General features: G+C 32.8%; 1 protein-coding gene across 8 annotated transcripts in view; it reads left to right on the forward strand.

Annotated features, from left to right (window-relative positions):
- Nucleotides 1-23,227, forward strand: part of VPS13A (vacuolar protein sorting 13 homolog A (S. cerevisiae)) — a 185,645-nt gene that overhangs the window by 157,954 nt on the left and 4,464 nt on the right. For 6 of the 8 annotated variants that reach the window (XM_006769015.2, XM_015567377.1, XM_015567379.1 and 3 more), the window contains 3 exons: nt 2,381-2,495; nt 22,038-22,123; nt 22,896-23,019. In XM_006769015.2, coding sequence (XP_006769078.1) covers nt 2,381-2,495; nt 22,038-22,123; nt 22,896-23,019 — 325 coding nt within the window. Of the gene's footprint in view, nt 1-2,380; nt 2,496-2,672; nt 3,399-5,024; nt 5,569-22,037; nt 22,124-22,895; nt 23,020-23,227 lie in introns of those variants that run through there. The other 2 variants (XM_015567378.1, XM_006769016.2) reach the window with 2 other exon arrangements.

Here is a 23,227-nt window from a genome sequence, read left to right on the forward strand (position 1 = left end):
GCGGGTGATCAGGAGGATGGCGTCCGTTTCATGGCCTTGGAGACGGGGAGGAGGAGCAGGCTGGGTGGGGCGTTAATTTGCATATTGCCCTGATTAGCCAATGGGAAGCATAGCGGAGGTATGGCTAATTACCCTTTTTGTCTTTTATTAGATAGGATAGATATAAGAGACATTGGTCTGTAGTTTTCTTGTGATGTCTTTGTCTGGTTTTGGTATGAGAGTAAAACTGTCCTCATAGAATGATTTAGGAAGTGTTTTCTTCATTTCTTGGGAAGAGTTTGTGGAGGATTTGTGTTCATTTTTCTTTAAACATTTGATAAAATTTTTAAAGAAGCCATGTGGATTTGACTTTTATTGTTTGATTACTAATTCAATATCTTTTTTTCATATAGACTTAATCAGCTTGTCTATTTCTTCAGTCACTTTAAATCTCTCTTCTTTTCTTTGTCAGTCCAGCTAATGCTTTGTCATTTTTGTTGACTTTATCAAAGAACCAATTTTTGGCTTCATTAATTCCCTCCATTATTTTTCTATTTCATTTACCCTAATATTTATTATTTCCTTTCCTCTTGCTAGCCTCAGGTTTAGTTTGCTTTTCTTTTTCTAGCACCTCAAGTATTAAATTAGATAATCCATGTTGGAGCCTTTTTTAAATGTTCACTTTCACAGCGATAAATTTTCCTCTGAGCACTGCCTTTACTGCATCGCATTAAGTTTTGGTTTGTTTTAATTCATCTGAAAGTAGTTACTTTCCTTTGTGATTTTTTTTTTCTTCAGCCTTTAGTTATTTAGGCCGCTGTTGTTTAATTTCCACAAGTTTGTGAATTTTCCAAATTTTATTCTCTTATAGATTTCTAATTTTATTCTGTGTGGTCACTTAACATATTTTGTATGTTTTGGTACCTTTATATTTACTGAGACATGTTTTATGGCCTGATGTATAGTCAGTCCTGGAGGATGTTTCATGTGCACTTAAGAAGTATATGTAATTTGCTGTTATTGGATTGAGTGTTCTACAAATGTCTGTTAGGCCAAGTGGGTTATAGTATTTGTACAAGTCTTCTATTTCCTTGATGGCCTTCTATTTGGTATCTACTATTGAAAATTGGATATTAAAATAAGTGTTATTGTGAATTGTTTTTTCTCTTTTCAGTTCTGTCAGTTTTTGCTTTGTGTATTTAGGGGCTCTTTTGTTAAGAACTTATATGTTTGTAGCTCTTGTATCCTTTTGATGTATTCACCCTTTCTTCATAAAATATCCTTCTTTGTGTCTAAATCTTAGTATAACCATTCCAGCTCTCTTTTGGTTACTGTTTATGTACTATATCTTTTTACATCCTTTTACTTTCAATTTATTTGTGTCCTTAACTCTAAAGAAATTCTCTTATGAACCGTGTGTGTGTGTGTGTGTGTGTGTATTTGGATTATACTTTTATCCATTCTGTCAATCTCTGCTTTTAATTGGAGATACTATCCATATATATGTGTGTGTCTATACATGTAGACACATTATGTGGTAAGGTATGTTTATATAATAAATTAATTTTTTATGAATGTGAATATTTGCTGAATGAATGAACAATTCATGGACCATTCTCAAGTAGGTTCATACAGTCAAAATGTTAAAGAAAATATTACAGTATCAAAATCAGCAAGCATATATGTGTTTCAAATAACACATATCAAGTCCAAGAAGAAAAATTCTTACAGAACAAAAATGTTGCTAATATCTGTAATTCATAGAGAACTCTTATGAGCTTTCCTTTTTCTTTTAGGAATGAGAAAGGATGCCTGAAATCCTCTCTTATATTTAGCATTGTACTGGAGGAACTAGGTAGTATAATAGGAAAAGAAAAAGAATTTAAAAGTCTTAAAATGGAAAAGAAATAGCAATACTCATCATTTGCTGATTGATCTACAAAGAAAGTCCAAAAGATGCTATAAGCAAACTTATTCATAGTACTACATTTTTCTAGAGAACTTGCATTATTAGTGTCATAAAGATAAATTTTAAAAGAGAAGTATCATAGTCTTATTTTGTCCAAAAGAAGATTCTTTTTAGTAACTCCATTTTAAAAATGATGAATTTTTGGAAAAAGAAAAAAATTTTTTAATCCTCACCTGAGGATATTTTCCCATTATTTTTAGAGAGAGTGGAAGAGAGGTGGGAGAGAAGGGAGGAGAAACATCAGTGTGAGAGAAACACATCCATTGGTTGCCTCTTCCAAGTGCCCCAACTGGGGCCAAGGATCCAGACCCATGTCTGTGTCCTTGATTAGGAATCGAATCCACAATGTTTTGGTGGTGTAACCACTGAGCACACCAGCCAAGGACAATTTTTGAATATTTTTAAAAATCAAGTTATATTTTTTTCCTCTAGGGCTACAGAGACTTCTGATGAAGTGGAGAGTCTGCGGCCCCCTCGGTTCTTTAATGAAGATGGAGTTATCAGACCTTACAGGTTGAGGGATGGTACTGGAAATCAGATGTTGCAGGTGGGTGAAGAAATATCTTACAAGTTAAGATTAATTTAGCTTTATTGAAAGTAGCTTTAAACATATGTTAGATTATTTGAACTTCTATGTTTTGCTTAATTCCATTTATAAGTTCCTTATTTTACCTAGGTTTTATTGTACATTTATTTACTATAAGATTTTTTTTCTTTTTTACAGGCATCAAAAAGTTTGATATGAAAACAGTTAATGCATGACTTTGCAACTGAAAGCCAGCAGTAGATTTTAGTCTTAAAATTTACAAACTGCGTACAGCTGTTTCAGTGTTTTGAAAACAAAGAAAAGCTTTTGTATTGGTAACTTTTGTATAGGATTTTTAGTGAATCTGATCTTTTTATAGGGTATTCTAGGTCTGTGCTGGATTTGCTAGATTTATTGAAAACCATTGTGCCTATATACCCTCATAGTTGGTGGTACTTTTTAGCTAATGAAACCCTTTCTGTTTAGGGTACTTCCTTCTCTTTATCAAACCAACAGGTGCTTTTATACTGGATATAATTCTCATGTCCAACTAGGAATGGGTAGGGAAAAAATCAGGAACATTGCTATTCGAATTCTTAGGTTCTTGTGCTTTTCTTTTATAGATGCTCAAGTGGCCAAAACCCTCTTTTTGCTTTCTGCTTGTATCATCCTTTTAAAATCTTTTGGAATTTGATAAACAGTTCATAAGAAAGCCAATATCTTTTAGTAAAGGAAAGTAGCTTTGGAACATAGGCAGTTTGGAGGTAGAATATTTTATCTGTTAGATAATTTTCTTGCTAGTAAGTTGAACTTCTTAAAAATCTGGATTGTAGTGTAGGTAATATATACCATAAAATTATACCAATTTAAAGTAGTTTGTGTGGGTTAGATGTGGAATACTAAAATAAATTATTTTTGAAAACAGAGTCATTATGTTGTATAGACTTGCAAATATTGAAGGTAATAATGAAATGTGGGACTATGTCTCTTCCTTTATAAAGCCTTGAAATTTTAAATATTGCCAAGTTTAAAGTGATTAGGGTAAGATTTAAAGCTTCAGTATTTTTCTCACTACATAAAGAGTATGTAATTTTTGCATAAAATGTGCTTTCATCTAATGTAGTAAAACATAACCATTGAATTAATGTGTGATATTTAGTAAAGTGATTTTACATTGTGTTTAAAATGTTTTTAAAGCATCAAAATAATACCATATTGGGATGGAACTGGCAATCGAGTGAGAGACTGCTCTCAGGGGCATTTTGTACGGTCTCTGCAGTGTCAGTTAGCCTTCTTTGGAAGAAATGTTGGATGGAAATCCAGCAAGTTGGAAATGTTACAGAACAAACCTCTGGTTCATACATTTGAAACATATATTTCTACTCAGTACCTACCTTCTCTTTCTAGAACACAATTAACACGTTACTAACATTTTAGTAGACTGAATGGTTATCAAATCATCTTTAAAAACTAAAAATATTTGAGACACTATTTTAATAAACTTAATAGGAAATAAAGATGAATGGTAAGGAGTTTAGAAATGCATTGTCATTATTAGAAAACAGATTATAATACATAAGAAAGCCATGAGATACCAAACGTTTCTTGTGATTGATAACTTGATTTCACTGACAAGTAAATTTATTCTATGCCTTCCTTGTTTATATAAAGCTTTAAACCTTGGGATTTAAAGGTCATTACTTTTGACTATATTTTTTAATATATATATTATTTTTAGTAGGCCAGTCTTACCATTAATTGCCAAAAGAGCTATTTAAAGGTCTAAAAGCTCACAATCCTTGTCAGCCATTACTTGTTTTTCAGCAAGAACAGTAAACAGTATAACTGGAATACCTATAGGAATTCACCAGATGCCTTAGGATGTTTGCATTTAGCATTATTCTCTTAATAGGTGTAAGAACTGGGTTATTGCTTTGATGGTAATAGTGCTTCTTTGAATAAAAACTCTACTGTATGATTAGCTAACACTTTAAAATATATGAATACTGTGGTAAAGAACTGGATGTCATAGAAACAGGATTTAAAATCTCATCAGCTTAGATTTAATCTATTTAACTGGTGCATTTAGAAAAAGTTTAATACTATCAAATATTTCTCTTATTTTCTATTTTCTAAAAATATTGCTCTGTATTCACAAATTCTGTATGCCCCTGTATAATAATTAAATATAAAAAAGCCACTTTCGTTATGTACCTATCTGGAAAGTAGTACATTATCATAGTACTTCCTAGTAGTAAGTTGAAGAGAAAAATAGAATAATTCTATTAGAGAAATAGAATAATTCTAATGTATCCCCAGACTACCTTATTGGTATCACCAAATGATTTTAAACATAGCAACCAGTAGAGTTTAGTCTTAGTCTATTAAGATATGGAATATTATATCCATAATTATTGCCCTATTCAGAGCTGGTGTCTGCTTCAAAATTATTTTGACTCCTTGAACATTTCATAAGTTTGCATGTCTTCAAGGAATTTGTCATACTTCGCTAACCATTGTGCTTCTTTTTTTCCTTTACCATGCTTACAGAAAATTCAGGTCTACAGGGAATGGATTATGACTCACAGTAGCAGTAGAGATGATGATGATGATGATGATGTAAATTAGTCAGATCTCAAATGTTAAAATTAATATGTTAATCTTATTTGAAATGTTTCAGTAACATGTTTTGTGTGACTGCTAGCATAATACCCATATGCTCATTCGTAGCAAGTTAAAATATTTTTTCTTTTCAAAATGTTTTTCTCTACACAGTTTCAAAAGGCAAAATAATCGCATTATTTAAGCACAGAAAAATGTATTATACATCCAAAGTAGGGCATACTATATATTTTGTTTGTATATTTTGTAGTTTTGTAATATAGTTTTAAGATTTAATTAGACTTAAAGTTTTTGTTAATGTTACCTAGTTTTATCTTATTTTAAGTTTCTGTTTGTTAGCAAAATGCTATTTTTAATGTTCTTTGTATATGTTTTGGTTTGTTATGTAATGCCATTGTGAAAAAAAAAGGAAGAAAGAAAAGAAAGAAAGAAAAAGGAAGAAAGAAACACCTAATAGCTAGTCAAAATTCATATTTATTTAGCATTTTAAAAGTATTTTTGTCAAAATTTTAAAATAATAAACATATAATTTGAAGCAATATGAATTTGTTGTTCTATTCCAAAATCATATAGTTTGGACTGCTATTATAAGGAACATTTATGATTTATCACGGAAGTGATAATTTATAGTCTGAGAATGAAAAAAAGTGTTCTTTAGTTTACATTTTATTTCATTTGGTATATATAATATATAGTGAAACAATGAACAAAGTTGATTTTATAGTCATTATATTTACTTATTAACTTACATATCCATATGCTATTCCCCTATTATAGAATTATACAAATTAATTCAGGACAAAGAAGTATTTTTATAGTAAGCATAATTTTTCTTGATAATATTGGGAAAATGTTATCTATGTCTCTGTGAGCAAATGTTTTATGTTTTGTGTACTGAGGGATGGTTGTTTTCTTTTTTTTTTTTTTGTAATTTCAACTTAGTGAAAGTGTCTTGTCCTGTTTCCCTAGTATATCAGATGTATTATTATTTTTTAAATCCTCCAGAAACCAAATGACTATTATTCGTATAATGTTTAATCCCTAATCACTTCAGTGCTTTTGGGTCAACAAAGGAACATTTACCTTGATTCATGCTAAGCACTTTGGTCATAATGGACTTGCATTAGATTGTAGTAAATACTTACCATAATTGTTCAACTTTGGGCTTGATTCAGCCCATGATGCCTGAATGTCTTCTAATTCTTAAGTTTATCAGGATTTTATTTCTGTAAATCACTGTTTTCTATTTCTTAGAAAGTTTTTATAAAAATTTAAGATTTCCAGTTTTGAGCTTATAGAAAAGGAAGCTCTTTTGAAATTACTGCCTGCCTAGCTTTCATTCAAATTAAATAGAAACCAAGATCATGTATACTGGGACTAAGAAATATGTGAATAACAAAGAATTTAATTATTGTTTTCATCAGAGTAATTTTCTTGCCATTTTTTGGAATAAGTGAATGTGAAAACAGTGTCCATTAAAATAGTCACTGCTGGTATCAGAGACCATTTGTATTTGTCATACACCCACCACTCTATCACCGTTGGCCAAAATAGAAGCCTGCTGGTTCTACTAGAAGCTGTGAAGAATGCAGCCTAGTGTTATGTATTGTGTATGCCTGAGGAATGTCTTCTTACATTCTAACTTTGCTAGGTATAAGGCTTTTCTATAGGGGAAATGCTAAACTACGTGTTAAATTGAATTTCCCGTGGTGGGTCTGTCACACTTAATTCTATGGTACAGGTTTCCTAAAGATCCTTGGAATTTATCTGGAAAAAGTTCTGTATATTTCAGCAGTGACATACCATTTTAATGAAAAAATTGGAAGTAGGATTATATTTATTTAAAATGTCTTAAACAATAAAAAAGATCAAAACAATATTCTAGCAACTAGTAAACTTTGTTCTTGTGGACTTAAGGACTCATCATTCTTCAGTTTTAGTTCTTAGAAGTGAAATACGTTCTTTGATAGTATAATTGCCCCTGTTCTTTGTGTTTTCCTGTTACAGAGAAATAATCTTTTTAAGTTGACCACAGGTATTATTTTTTTAAAAAGTAATTATACATAGTTTCTTAAAAATATTATACATAATTATTAAAGTATTATTATCTTCTCTATGGTGTACTTTATATCCCTGTGACTGTTTTGTCACTGCAATCTGTACTTGTCCTTTCCCCTTTTTCATCCAGCCTCCCCCCCCTTTTATTAGGGAAATGTTTAAGACCAAGGATAACTTGATTGTTTTACATCAGGGCTGGGGAAACTTTTTTTCTGCCAAATATCCATTTGGACATTTATAACATAATTTGTGGGTCATACAAGATTATTAGCTAAAAAATCAGCCTACTATATTTGGTCATACATTTACTTATTAACTCCTAATGCCTTGGCAGGGCAGACCAAATGATTTAGCAGGCCTTATACTAAAAGCCGAATGTTCTCCAACCTGGTTTTACAGCAATATGTTCCTTTTTTTTTAACATGTTTTTGTCGATTAGAGAGACAGCGAGAGAGAGAGAGACATCGATAGGTTGCCTACTGCAGCTCCCTAACCAGGGTCAAATCTGCAACCTGGGCATGTTCCGTGACTGGGAATCAAAACTGGCCACCTTTTGGTGCATGGGTTGTTACTTGGCCAATTGAGCCGTACTGGCCAGGGCTACATCACTGTGTTCTTGATGGAGATTTAGGACCTGGAAAAAATGTATTTTACTCCTTATCAAATATATAAAAAATGAGTTTTTTGTTTTACACCAGTGATTTTGTAATGGAGAAATAGGACCTAGACAAAAAAATCTTCTTATTCCTAATCTAATGTACAGAAAAGATTCAAGTTTGAGACTTTAATGAGAGGAACAGCTCTTCTGTTTGTTTGTTAATGGTTCTATAAATAGTTAGAAACTTAAAGTGGAAGAATCCATCTAATAAGAAAGTCTACTGAGAAAGCTATGTTGGGAAGAGTCTATAATTCCATTTCTTTTCATGTCCTTTGACTTTATTTATATCTGGAATTTCAATGTTATCATGGCTTACCTGTAGGAAAAGAGAAGGGTTCTCTCTTTTCTAAGCTAATAATTGCCCATGCTTTATTTTGCTTGTGTCTACCTGACAATTGAGTAACATTGAAAACTGGCGGGAAGAAGAATTTACCTGAAATTGTGGATACCTGTCACCATGGATAAGTTTTTAAAACAAGCCTGTAAATAAAATTAATTAGTGCTCACATTGCATATAGATAAAAGAAATCTAAATCCAGAACAATATTGCCAACTTTCAATATTCCTTATAGAAAAGGAAGTCAGAATAAATATCAATGTGTTTCTATATTTGAAACTAAAGGCCCGCTGCATGAAGAGATTCGTTCAATAGGCCTTCTTTCCCCTGATTACTGGCACCAGTTTTCCTCCAGCACCTGGGACCCAGGCCTTTGGTCCGGCTGCAGTGAGGCCACTGCAGCAGAGAAGCCAAGCCTCTTTAGTCTTTAGTCTTCAGTCTTCACTCTGACCGGAGCCTTCATTCTTCACTCTGCGCCTGCATATGCAAATTAACTGCCATCTTTGTTGGGTTAATTTGCATAGTCACTCTGATTGGCTGGTGGGTGTAGCGGAGTGACACCAATTTTCATGTTTCTCTTTTATTAGTGTAGATAACCAGGATTTTTGTAAACTTTTTGAAATAGTTCCAAACTCCTATCATCAATGCAGTGTTGAGTGATTTTAAAGTCATGTTATTAAAATTTACAGATGGAACCATTGTTGATCTGTGACTAGGATATCAATATTCAGCATGATATATTTGCTATTATATTTCTATCCAAACGTCATATACACTTAAGACAGATGACTGCAATAGTAGCTACTATACTGGTTTGTCAGATTTAAACCCTGTGGTCAAATTTTGCATTATTCTTTTCTGTATTGATGGGAGGAAGACTAGAAACAACCATCTCAAATGTTATTTGAGTACCTTTTACGACTGCTCCTTCAGGCCTTTGTTTTTTATTTTATATATTTACTTGCAAATTTATAATTTATAGGCCCAAAATATTAAAGATCCTATGGTGTCTAAAGATATACAGATTATTAATTTAGATCACAAAATACTTATGATGGGTATATAAAAAGAATGTCCATTTTATTTTTTATTATAGTTTACATTCAATATTATTTTGTATTAATTTCAGGTGTATAGTATAGTGGTTAAATAATCATATACTTTACAAAGTATTCCCCTGAATTTCCAGTACCCACGTGGCACCATCCATAGTTATTACAATATTATTGACTATATTCCCTATGCTGTACTTTGCATCCCTGTGACTGTTTTGTAACTGCAATTTGTACTTGTCCCTTCACCTTTTTCACTCAGCTCCCAACCACCATCCCCTCTCGCAACCACTGTTCTTTTCTCTTTATGAGTCTCTTTCTATTTTGTTTATTTTGTTCTTTAGATTACACATATAAGTGAAATCATGGTAATTGCCTTTCTCTGACTGACTTGTTTAACTTAGCATAATGCTCTATAGGTTCATCCACACTGTTGCAAATGGCAAGATTTCATTCCTTTATATAGCTGAGTAACAGTTCATTATATATATGTACCACAACTTTTTTTATCCACTTATCTATTGATGGGTTTGGGTTGCTTCCATGTCTTAACTATTGTAAAAAAAAAAACTGCAATGAACATAGGAATGCATATGTAAAAGAACGTCAGTTTTATTTATTATTCTATCTCTGTACATGGAGATCAATTGGGATACATGGAGATCAATTAAAAATATGTCAGCCCAGCCAGCATAGCTCAGTGGTTGAGCATCGACCCATGCACCAGGAGATCCTGGTTCAAACCCCCTCAGGGCATATGCCTGGGTTACAGGTGTGATCTTCAGTAAGGAGTGTACAAGAGGCAGCTGATCAATGTTTCCTGTCATCATTAATGTTTCTTTCTATCTCTCCCTCTCCCTTCCTCTCTGAAATCAATAAAAACATACTTTTAAAAATATTTAGATCATTAATCTGTAATTTCAGTGAACAAATGTTTGAGTTCATGAAGTACAGTAAGTATAAGCAGTGCTATATGAAACATTACAGAAAGTCTTGAGTAATAAAAATAAAAAATAATTTCAAATATTTCTGTGTTAGGGAGATAATTAGAATACTTTATGATTGTCAGATGTAATTAATTATGGTTTTATTTTAATGTGATAGACCATTTTCATGTCCATAATTATTTCTCAATCAGTGTGGTAAATTTATTTCCAATTATTTCAGATCAACTGTGTTCCTCCAAATATCAGTTTTAAAATAAATATTTAATAATGTTGTAAAGTTAGTTTTTAATGTAACCTTTTTCATTGCATATCCATATTTTAAGCAGTGAAATGGTAACATATAGCTACTAAATGGCATTTTGCCATTCCTCTGGACCTTAGAGATGCTTAAATATTTGAACATTCAAAATATTTTTATCATTATTTGTGTTTAAAACAGAGATTTAGCTACGTATATCCTTTTAATTAGGTATGCTGTTTTTCTACCATAAATTATCATCTGTAATAATAAAAGCGTAATATGCTAATTAGACTGGACAGCCAAATGACTTTCTCAATGACCTTCTGGACGAAGTTGGGGCTGCGAGGGCTGAGGCAAGCTGCTGTGACTACGAGGCTGAGCCCCTTGCACTAATTTCGTGCATTGGGCCTCTAGTTTATAAATAATCTGTTAACTACATGTCTACAAAGATTTTCTGAATATATTCAATAAAACTTGGGGTTTCTATTAAGTTAAAAATTTAGAGACCTATAATTCATGATAAAGCTAAATTCGTCTTATGAATCAGCTAATACTATTCATAATATAAAATTTTAGTATTTTACAAGAGACATCAAAATTTAAAAAAATTAAATCATTTTCTACATTGTTAAAGAAAAATGTTATCCTGTCTCCCCACCATTGATGGCTTACTTCATTTTAAAATTGCTTATTAATATGATTATGATACAAATATATTTCTATTATATATATTTTATTGTAAATTTTTTAAACAATTATTAATTTGTAAAGATTAAAAAGTGACCCATATATAGAGTCATCTCTAATATGGGAAATCTGGTTTTTATTTTTGGAGTACATAAATAGCCAGTAAAATTTTTATACCTTTAAAAATAAATTCTAGCCTGTGTGTGTGTGTGTGTGTGTGTGTGTGTGTGGTATACACACGACCCTTGTGTTCTTCCTTCATTGTGTATGAGTATTGACAGCTGGGTTGTCCTGTAGGGATAGTATATTATTAACCATTTCAGGTTTTTAAAAATTTGATCTATGTTGTCTTCAAATCGCTTACATCTCTGACAAATATATCATAGTTGCTATGATCTAAGTTGTTACAGAGGGAGGCTGTTTTTGTTTGTTGTATATTTCTTTTCTTTCAGAAATGACAGATGTTTATAATTAGCTTCAAACACTGCCTTAGTAGCAGTTGGACGATAACTGCCTTCAACCAACGTGGTCTTTCCCTTTTACTTCTGGAGGAGAATTACAACTGACCTGGAAAAAGGGCTTACCATAGGCAGTCAGATCACCAGAGTGTCTTCCTGGCTTCATCTGAGATTTTGAGTAAGTGCACAAGAACTAGCAGACACAAAGGCATATTGGACTTCACTCTTCATTCTGGAACTCTTCCTCTGCAGAAGTATACTTCTGAATGGGATGAGAAAATTGAAGAGAGCCAAATTCTGTTGTCCAGGCACATTAAAGTTCTTAGCATCTCCAATAAAGCAGATCACATGGGAATGGAGATTACTTATCCAACTTGGATACAATTCTAATACGTCATTTATTCATTTGGCAGAAATCTCTTGGAGAGTCTTCGACACATCATTTTTGGAGGCCCATTATTTTGAATATTTAGTAGTAAGTCCCACAAACTTTATTTTGACCACTGAACATTCCAGCATTATATTAAAATACTGTTTGAATAAGACTTGGAAATGATGGCCTGGCTGGTATGCACAATGGTTAAAGGTTGATCCATGAACCAGGAGGTCACAGTTTGATTCCTAGTCAGAGTACATGTCTGGGTTGTGGGCTTAATCCCCCATAGGGGGCGTAAAGGAAGCAGCTGATCAATGATTATCATCATTGATGTTTCTGTCCTCCTTTCCTCTCTCTCTAAAATCAATAAAAAGATATGTATATTTTTTAAAAAGACTTTGAAATCATGTCTTTTTCTAGAAGCAGTAGTTCCACTTAAGGGAGGTTCTAGTTTTTCTTCATCTCAAGAATAAAATGAATTTAATTCTCCTTTTTAATTCAGTAACTTGAATGAGACTCATTTGATTCCTAGTTCTTTTCAAAAGTTTAAGATCATTGCATTTCTTTATTAAGGATGGTTAAATACTATTGAAATAAAAAATTAATACATTTAACTTTAAAAGAAATTCTGAAATATTAAGCTCAAGTAGATTCAACTTGAGTCTTTCTTCATGTTGAGGATGTGCAAATAGAGCTAAAAGTCTGCAGTAGGCATTAGTTTTGACTTAGTATTAGTTTTAACCTTTATTTAACCAAGGTGCTAAATTGTAACCTGGGACTCAACACATGACTTCACTATTCATGTGTTGAACTCTCTGCCTTATAACTTTCCCTGGTTACTTTAGACAGCACAGAGATTCTTAATATAAATTGAGGTTAAGTAAAGCTAATTCAGACTTTCTAACAATACTACTATAGTGCAAGTATGAAAAGTCTATTTTGTTATTGGCCAAATATCCTATAAATAAAGGTTGTTCTTTTGTCAACTGAAACAATTTATTTTCCTACAAAATTAGAATCCTCTTTCATCTAAAAACAAAATTTAATGTTATCTATGAAAGGGAGCACCATGTGTGCTTTGTCAGTTAAGAGTCTTTAGTTTTAGATCCAAATGAAATTGCTATCCTGGTTACTATTGATGATGATGTTAATGAACTTTGATGCCAATTTTTCAGTGGAAAATTAACCCTAAAGACCCTTATAAAAACCAATGTGGAGAAATTTAAATACTTTTAGATATCTTGTGGTACTTCAGGTCTAGGTAGTTATTTTAGTAGAGATCTCATGAATCTACAATGTTGGAATACAAGAATAAGTGATTGGATATTTCATGTAAAGTTAATCTTTCTGAAATAAATTGCCAGGCTACTTTGAATTTTAAAATTGCCAAAAGAGTAAATTTATAAGCCAGTCAGAGAAAGATAAATATCACATGATCTCACTCATTTGTGGAATATAATGAACAACACAAACTGATAAACAAAAACAGATCCAGAGACAGAGAAGCATCGATCAGACTGTCAAACCTCAGAGGGAAGGTAGGGGCGGGGGGGGGGAGGAAGGGGGAGAGAGCAACCAAAGGACTTATATGCAAGCATATAAGCCTGACTAATGGACACAGACAACAGTGGGATGAGGGTATGAGTGGGGGGGATGGGGAGTAATGTGGAGATAAGGACACATTCGTAATAACGTCATCAAGCAATTTTTTAAACGTAAATTTATAATTATATATGTATAATTGCATTTTCGCTGAATGATTTGGTAGCATAGTTTATACGATCACAAGAAAAATTTTAATGCTGTGTATTTTTTTAAATACATGTATTTGTTAAACTATTAGTGATATATTAGCCACTCTTCTAGATCTTAAGATTACAGTCCTGAAGAGAGTAGTCAACATTCCTGAAAAAAAAAGTCTCATGAGATTATAATCATACTGAGCTGTATTATTCTGGTGACTGGGAATATAACACATGTTGTGTTAAGGGTCCAACCCTGTAATGTTGGATCTTAACGGTCTCATTTCCAATTGTTGATTAGCTGTTTCATGTGAGGCTCTGAGGAACTGTAGGAATCAAAAGACACATAAAATATGCCCAATCGTTCAAAGAGAGAGTGATCTCTACATATTAATGAAATTGAAGCATTGCCAGAGACAAGATACAGCTCGTGAGATACCTGAACCCATATTCCAATGAGGTGTAAAAATGGAATCCCACTGCATTTACTGGAATATATACATTTCTTCTGTGCTTATCTTGACAGTAAAATTATCTAAGTTGCAGCAATAACTTGTGGCTCAAGGCCTGGATTCTGGAACCAAGTAAACTTGAGTTCAATTCAAAAACCTTTCCTCTTATTAGCTTAATATTTTATTATGCTTGCCTGACCCTGGTTTCCAAACTGTAAGATAGAGTTAATTATTGTAGTTAACAGTCTCCTGACGTTGAGATACATAACACCAAGATAAGAGTACGTTGGTGGTGGTGCTGAAATTAAAACAAATGAAGTAATGTATATAATTATTAATACAATGTCTAATAAGAACTCGTTATGTTTTTGTTATTCCTGATGAAGACCAGTTGATACTAATTCTTGGTCATCATTGTGTAAATCTATATTCCTCATTTGTCTCCTCTCCACCAAGATAAAAGTAATTTAAATATTACCCTTTTTCCTTTCAGGATTAATAGAATACTTTAGTTAAAATACCTGGAAAACTATTGCTCACTATTTGGTGAGCAATAAAAAAAATAAAACCTCAGTTATTTGGACTTCTCCAAGTTATATAGTATTTTATAAGAAATGCTGTTATTTTCAAGTATATTTAGTATCATGTGTCATAAATGATGCTCATAGAGGTTCATTAGAGAGACTCTTGTAACTATTTACTTACATTATTATTTCTAACTCACCTCTTGGCCCTTTTTCTAGAACATATTAGGTAGGTTAATGGTTTATTGTTGTCAGTGCACATAATTATGTCAAGAACATATTTTCCCCTTTCTCCAGACTGTTTTAGTTGACTAGTTGATGACAGTTTACATTTGTTAAGGAATCGTTTATTTTATTTGATTTTATGTTACAGAATTGTGCTTGGCTTTCCTGCCCTGTCTAAACTGTCAATATAGTTAATAGTTTGGTTGCCAAATGAAATAATTCATTAGCATGGGAAGAGACAACGGTATGGGGGAGTAATTAAGGGCTAATTCCTCTTCAGATTTGATGACAGTCAGTGAGATTAGTTTGTTATTTTTAACTAACTTGCCTCATGGAATAAGCTGAATATCACTTTTCACTCTTGTTTACATTTATGCTGTTATGTATATGAAATCATTGAGCTTTGAGGCAATGGATTTCTACTAGTTGATCATGGAGATTGGTTGAATGCCTGTTTTTTCTGGCCATGGTCTTCAAAGTCTTTCACATTTGAAGTGAGTTGGTAAACCGTTTTTATCCATAACCTTTAATCACTAACTCTAAGGAAGTTATACTTACTGATTACATTTTTCTCTAAAGATAAGATTGTCTTAAAGAAGTTAACTACTTCTTAAACAATTAAGAAATAGTAGCACTTACTATATTAATTTATAATTACTTGGCTGAATTCTGTTGTTTTTTAAAAGTAAGTTTAATTTTTTGGTATCTATTCCTAACTTTTTCTCTTTATCCAAAATCTCCTGAATATTAAATTAACCAATCTATAAAAACATTTATTTGTTGTCCAGTAGATTTTCTTGCTTGATAGCATTCTTTATCTTTTATCAGGATGGATTTCATTTTTCTTTTATCCCCCGTGATCTTTAAAAAATTACTTACTAATCAAATTTTGTTTTGTTTTTAGCCAAACTATGTCCTCTTCTCCCTTTATCCAATTTTATTAAATATATTTCCCACTAATATTAGCACTTTACAGTGAGCCCTTTGTATCTGGTGGTTCCACCAACCACACTGAATTGGCTCATTGGATGTGGACCCCACAGATACGGGGCTTGAGCACTGCCAGATTTTTGTGTGCTGGTAGTGGGGAGGTGGTCCTGGAACCAATCCCCTGTGGATACTGAAGGACAACTTGATATTGTTTGGGATTTTAAGCCTTCCACGTTAGTGGTTTGTTCCTAATATCTATCTATTCATATTTTACTTTGTTTTCAAGAAATATTTTTGTCGTATCACTCTGCTACTTCATAGTGTTTGTATGATTTGAAAGTTAGAAATGTTTTCTGCATAATACTTTCTAGCTTGTGTTGTCTTTCCTAAAGTATTGGCGCATACCTGACAGGAAGTACCGGTATTAGCAGAGGATAACCCTGACACCACCATCTTTCAAGTTCCTACTTTGTGTGCATTTCTAAGCTCGTGATCAATTTGGTTTGGATGTATTTATATCCAGTAAACTAAGGTTTACAGATGCATCTTTTCTAATGCAAAACAAGGGATTCTTTGAGCAATAACCATACATTTGAATTGTTATCTACAGATTCTGACAGTTATATGTAATGAATGCAGTTACCTTTGTGTTTCTGTTTATTTCTTTAAGATTCTTAAACAATGATAGGTAATTCATATATATTTTTTATGAATAAGGAAAAAATTGTTTTTCCTTTAACATTATTGCATGTTAAATGAGGCTAACATATCTAAAGTACTAGCTAGTACTTGATACTTCAGCCAAATCATTTGATAGTTCAGCCAAATCTTGATCTTTATGCAAAGGCTCTACATAGTGATTCCTAGCCCGAGTTTTGCTAGTTCATTTATTTTAAAGGGTATCGCAAATTATTTTAGTAGTAAAATTCTTACATAACATCTGTTTGGGATGGAGAAAGGTAGTATATTAACACTAAACTGTTTGGACCCTATTAACCTAAAGGAAACAAACAGGCAGCCTAAGTGGCTTTAGCAGTCTACTTCAACACCCCACACCCAGGAATATTGAAGGTATTTTTGAGGTACCATGGGAAAACATGACTGACACCATAAGAGGAGATATCATGACACACTGGAAAACACTGGAATTAGAAATAAACCACTTTTCTGAGCCCACTTTTGCAACTAACATTATGACCCCAATCAAGTCACTTAGCTCTATGAACTACACAAAATTGTTATAAAGATTTCAGTGATTCTCAACCTTCCTAATGCCATGACCCTTTAATACAGTTCCTCATGTTATGGTGACCCCCAATTTCATTGTTACAAATTGAACATAATTAAAGCATAGTGATTAATCACAAAAACAATATGTAATTATATATGTGTTTTCCGATGGTTTTAGGGGACCCATGTGAAAGCGTCATTTGATCCCCAAAGGTGTCGCGACCCACAGGTTGAGAACCGCTGGATTAGGTGGATAAGACACTTACCTGATCCTCAATTTCTTCACGTGTAAAAGATTGGTTTGGATGTACTATGACATTTCTTCAGGTCTAAAATTCTGTTGTTTTTTCCCCCATAAATATATAATGATGTTCTGAAAATTATAAAGCCTCATATGCAAGGAATTTACAAAGTCAGGAAATTGTTACCAAAGCATGATATTTGTAGACTCTACAGCAGGAGGGGGCTATTCTCTCTCATGTTTCTATGGGATTTAGTCCTGAAGTTCTATCTTCTGCTCATAGTGCTGTTCTTATTCCATATTCACATGTTTGTAATGGAGACTGACTAGCAAAATTTTACTGTATAAGTAGTTACCTTTGACATTTATTCAAATATAGGATGTCCCAAAAAATGTATACACATACTTTGAATAAAGGCAGTGTTTATTAAAATACATTTCATTTTCAAAATTGAACTATCCGCTATTACGATGTTTATATATTTTTTGAACACCTGTATATCCATTTTAATAACAAAGAATACAGTTCATTTTATGTTTCGGAATAGCCTGGACTATAATGTCCATCTTTCAAGTGTAGTAGGTAAAGTTTTTTTATGAACTCCAGAAAAACATCACATGAACGACTTTGTTGGACTTTTTAATTTTTATTTATACTAGATGCTATTGTGACTATTGAAATTGGTTTGATTGCATATATGCTCAGGTTAGATTCGATTTACATTGGGTCTGAAAAGTGGAAAGTGATGTGAGGCAGGCTCAACTGCAGTGCCCAAACTTAACACCATCCTATATAATAAAAGGTTAATATGCAAATTGACCAAACGGCAGAACGACCAGTCACTATGATGTGCACTGACCATCGGGGCAGATGCTCAATGCAGGAGCTGCCCCCTGGTGGTCAGTGTGCTCCCACAGGGGGAGCCCCACTCAGCCAGAAACCCTGAGCCTGGCTCATGGCTGGTGAGCACAGCGGTGGTGGCAGGAGCCTCTCCCGCCTCCATGGCAGTGCTAAGGATGTCCGACTGCTGGCTTAGGCTGGGAGTGGGCCTAAGCCAGCAGTCGGACATTCCCCAAGGGCTCCTGGGCTGTGAGAGGGCACAGGCCAGATTGATGGATGCCCCCCACACACACACACACGAGTGCATGAATTTCGTGCATCAGGCCTCTAAAGTTGAAATAAGAGATCAACCAAAGGACTTGTATGCATGCATATGAACATAACCAACGGACACAGATAGTAGGAGGGTGAGGGCATGTGCTGGGGGTGGAAGCAGCTAGGGAGAGGTCAATGGGGGAAAAAGGAGACTAATGTAATACTTTAAACAATAAAGAATTTTTTAGAAAAAGAAATAGAATCTAATTAATGAGGTCAGAGTTGAACCATAGCTTTTATTTATTTATTTTTAAATATATATTGTTTTGTTTTGTTTTTTACAGAGAGGAAGGGAGAGGGATAGAGAGTTAGAAACATGGATGAGAGAGAAACATCAATCAGCTGCCTCCTGCACACTTCCCACTGGGGATGTGCCCGCAACCAAGGTACATGCCCTTGACCGGAATCAAACCTGGGATCCTTGAGTCCGCAGGCCAATGCTCTATCCTCTGAGCCAAACCAGTTAGGGCTGAACCATAGCCTTTAATTGATTTAAAGGTTTAGATCTTTTAATGGGTTATATAGGTTCCTTTTTTAAAAACTTGAAACCTTTTTATTGAATTGCTATATGGATATACATTATAGCAAGAAGATTTAGCAACCTGGCTAGTTTTTAAAATTTGTTATGAAATAACATTATTTTTGTTAAAATAGGGATATGTAGATTCTTGACTCTTAGTAGCAGTTGATAGTCTCGAGATAAACATTTGTATTCTTGCTTTTAAAACTTAGCCATATAAAACAAAATAAAGTATGTACTTTTAAGCTAATTTCTTTTCAAATACCACTAAACTGAAACAAAAGAATATAAAGTTAAAAATAAAGCTTCATTTCTACCTCCACTATTTTTCTTTGGAAACCAAAAGATAAGTGCAATGAGTAGATTGGTGTGTTACTATCAACCCTCCAGATATTTTCTGTGCACAATAAATAAGTATACATGTATGTGTTTCTGCTTTTCCCCATTCATTCTCAGTATTTCCACAAGATGGCATATTTTTCTATATCTGTACACACATCTACCTTTTTCTCCTTACTGCATAATGTCCCATTATATGGCTATACTATAATTTACTTAAATAGTCCCTTATTAATTAACATTCATGTTTTTTGCTTTTAACACAATATTGCCATGAAGATTTCTATATGTATATCTTGGGATACTTTTACATAAAATCAGACTCAAAGAGTACATTTAATTGATTTGCAGTTTTTATTTTGAAATTAGTTGAAGGTTTTCTCATATGTTTATTGGTCATATTTTGTTTGTGTTTTGCTGAACTACTACCTGTTAATATAGACTTTACACATTTTCCTATTAGTTTACTCATTTTTTACATTGGTTTATTCATATTCCTAGAATTCTCTTCATTATGAAATTAGCTCTATAACTCTGTATTGAAAAATGTTTTCCAAACATTTTTTGGGTTTTGTGTTATTTTATTTCTGTTTATTTACTCATTGTTTTGTCATTTAACAGTACTTAATTTTCATGTACTTTGGAATTCTTTTACATTAAATTTTAGGAACTTTGTATTTTATATTTAAGCCTTTCCCACTTTAAGATTATTAAAATGTTTTATTTAGTACCTCTATATTGTTGCTTTATATGCTTAAATAAACCATGTGGAATTAATTTGGTATATGGGAGAAGTAGGGATCCAAGTTTAGCCAGCTAGTTGCCTGAAACACCATTTATTTGATAATGCATGCTTTTGCCCAGGAACTTGAAATGCTATTTTGATTTCATAAATTTCTATATTTGTATATATAGAATTTTATAAAGTCCTATGTGTGTTTTGGTCAATTTCTGGAATCTGTATTATTTCTATGATATGTCTATATATAACTTCTACCAACACCAAGCTATTTTCAAATTTATTTATATAATTTGTGATCTAATAATTCTTATTACTTTCTTCTGAATCTGTGGTTGTGTCCCTTTTTTTGTAATTCAAGAAATTTGTTTTTACTTGTCCTGCCTACCACAAGAAATAGTAAAGATGCTCTTTCCTCAATATTATAAAATTTAAAGTTAGGAATTTTTCCATTTAATTCATTTGTATGCCTCATCCTGCTGTTGTAGTTGGGTTTTTGTTTTGTTTTGTTTTTGGGGTTTTTTTTGTCATTGTTTTAACTTCTGTCTCCAATAGAAATGAAGACTATTCTATCAGGCTTCTCTACCAAGATGATTAAGAAGTCACTCATTACCTTTCTTCTAGGCTAAATACTTTGTTTTTTTTTTTTTTAAAAAAAAATATATATATATATATACATATATATATATATATTGCCTCATGGAACATAATTTTCTAACAGAATATTGTTGAAAATGTCATGGATTGACAGTGTTTCATCGGTCTTGAAAATAAACTTAAAGGCCAGTGCATAGGTTAACTAGGTTCTGGGGTTCCCTGTGTGTCCAGAAATACTCTGCTCCTTATTTTTTAACTAGTGGCCCAGTGCACTGATTTGTGCACATTGAAAGGAAATTATTTAGAAGAAGTATTTTAATATTGCTATTTGCCCTTTATAATGGAAGTGTCAACCAAATTCACATTCGACAAAGACAGGTCAAAGCACTTGTGTCCGATTGGTGCCAGCAAGAACTTTCTATGTATCATGCATGCGCAAGTCAGCTTAACCTTTTATAGATATAGAATAAACTTGCTTAATTAGACCTGCTTTCTGATTTAGCTAAACTTTTTCCAGCCCAGTGAAGCACCCCAACTTCTCTTTCAGGTAACTCTTAGTAAATATCAACACAAAGCAGATTATTATTGTAGATATTGAAGGGAGAACAAAGGGTAAAATATTTAACTGCATCAGTGTTTGACTATATTCTGCACAGTGAGAAATGTGACATCATTACCTGGCGCCCTCAGCCACCATTTCTGGGCTGGGCTGAGCTGTGGGCCACATTTTGTGCCATGGGGTCTTAGCAGCATTGGTTGCGATTTGGTGGGCTGTCTCTCCGGGGTGGTGGCAGGGCCTATGTCCCACTTGGGGGAAGCCAAGTGTTGTTTTGTTGGCACCAGTTCTGCGGTGTCGTTTCTTTGTAAATGGCCAGCAGCTCCTGCATTGAGCGTCTGCTCCCAGTGGTCAGTGCACATCATAGCAACTGGTCGGATGGTTGGAGGGACATATAGATGAATTGTGAGATTGAGAAAGAAAAGCATATATGTAAAGCAGGTAGGAAAATTCCAGGGAAGGGGCAAGATGATAGTTAATAGTAATTTATGTGATACATATATTTAAATATATGTGTTTACATGTGTTTTTGTATAGATGTGATCAAATACTAATATAGTTCCCAAGATAAAATGAATGTGATAGTTTAATAGTAAACTTATGTCTCTGAGTTTGTAAGGTATTAAGATTTCTTTTAAAAATTCAGCATTAAAGATTGGTATAGCTACAATTGAGTAATCTTGAATAAAGCAGTGCACATAGGTGCTTTTAAACAAGTAGGAGCAATTATTTTGTGAATATTCAGTTTTCTGATGATATATTTACTACAGAAATATGTTAATGACTTTACCCCATTAAGAAATGGTTTTAGAAGATCATAAGGTATTTCTTACATTACAATAGGAATAATTACTGATTTTTTCTCACCTTTTTTAGGTCATAGAAAATGGAAGATTTGCAAAATACAAATATTTTACCCATGTCATGATCAATAAAACAGATATGTTAATGATAACCAAAAGGTAAATTTCTTTCTTATCTCAATGCCTTAATGTATATGTTACTTAAAGAAACCTCTGGTTGAACCTGCAATTGATGTCTCAACCAGAAGGAAGAATTGGGGAAGAAAAGCCTTTGAAGGGAGGATTAAATAGAATTATTATAGAATGCATTTTCATTGCTTTATTTTTTCCTGCTAAATGAAAGAAAACAAGAATTAATTTTAAAAGCCTCTTTCTGTTGTAGGTTGGTAAACATATTACATGGAGCCTGAGTAATAAAAGTGTTTATTCTAAAGTATTGATGACATGAAAGTTCCCCAAAATATTGGTTGATAATAGGTTCTGCAAATATTTTATATTTCTCATAAAATACCTTATATATTTGACTTTATATCTACTTTACTTTTTCTAATAAAAGTATATTATGCTATAAATTCCCAACTAATATTGATTAAGCTGGAGCCCACAAATTTGGTTATGATCTATTTTCATTCTCATTGAGTTAAAAATATTTTTTTAATTTCATTTGAGATATTTTGACCCCTGGATTATTTAAAAGTATGCTAATTTTTAAACATTTAGAAATATTCATATTTTTCTGTTAATTGGTTTCTAGTTTCATCGTGATTTGAGAACAGACTTCATAAGATTTCAGTTCTTTTAAATTCATTAGGGTTTTTTATGACCCAGTCTCAGTGAATGTTCTGTATGTACTTGAAAAGAATGTGTATCCTGATATTATTATATTGTTGGATATAAGAGTCTCGATTTTCAAAGTGATTTTTTTTTGCAGTGGGGTATTGTTTGTAACAAAAGGAACATTTGGACAGCTTACATGTGAGTGGCAGTACAGTTTTGATGAGTTTACCAAAGAGCCATTCATTGTTCATGGAAGAAGATTGCGAATTGAAGCAAAGGTACGTTGAATAGATTTTTTTAAAAACTTGGAACTGAACATAGCACATTGAGATAGTTCTCTTTACTTTTGTAAGTTCCCTCTATTTTATAGATGTTGCTTTGTCTTCCTATGGTTTTCCTTTATACCTGCTGTCTTATGCATGTTTAAAGAAAGGTAGGCCAAGAAGAAATATGCTACATTGCAAGCTATTACGTTGACAACAACAT

This window comes from Myotis davidii, unplaced genomic scaffold (assembly GCF_000327345.1).
Source record: "Myotis davidii unplaced genomic scaffold, ASM32734v1 scaffold98, whole genome shotgun sequence".
NCBI classification, from domain to species: domain Eukaryota; kingdom Metazoa; phylum Chordata; class Mammalia; order Chiroptera; family Vespertilionidae; genus Myotis; species Myotis davidii.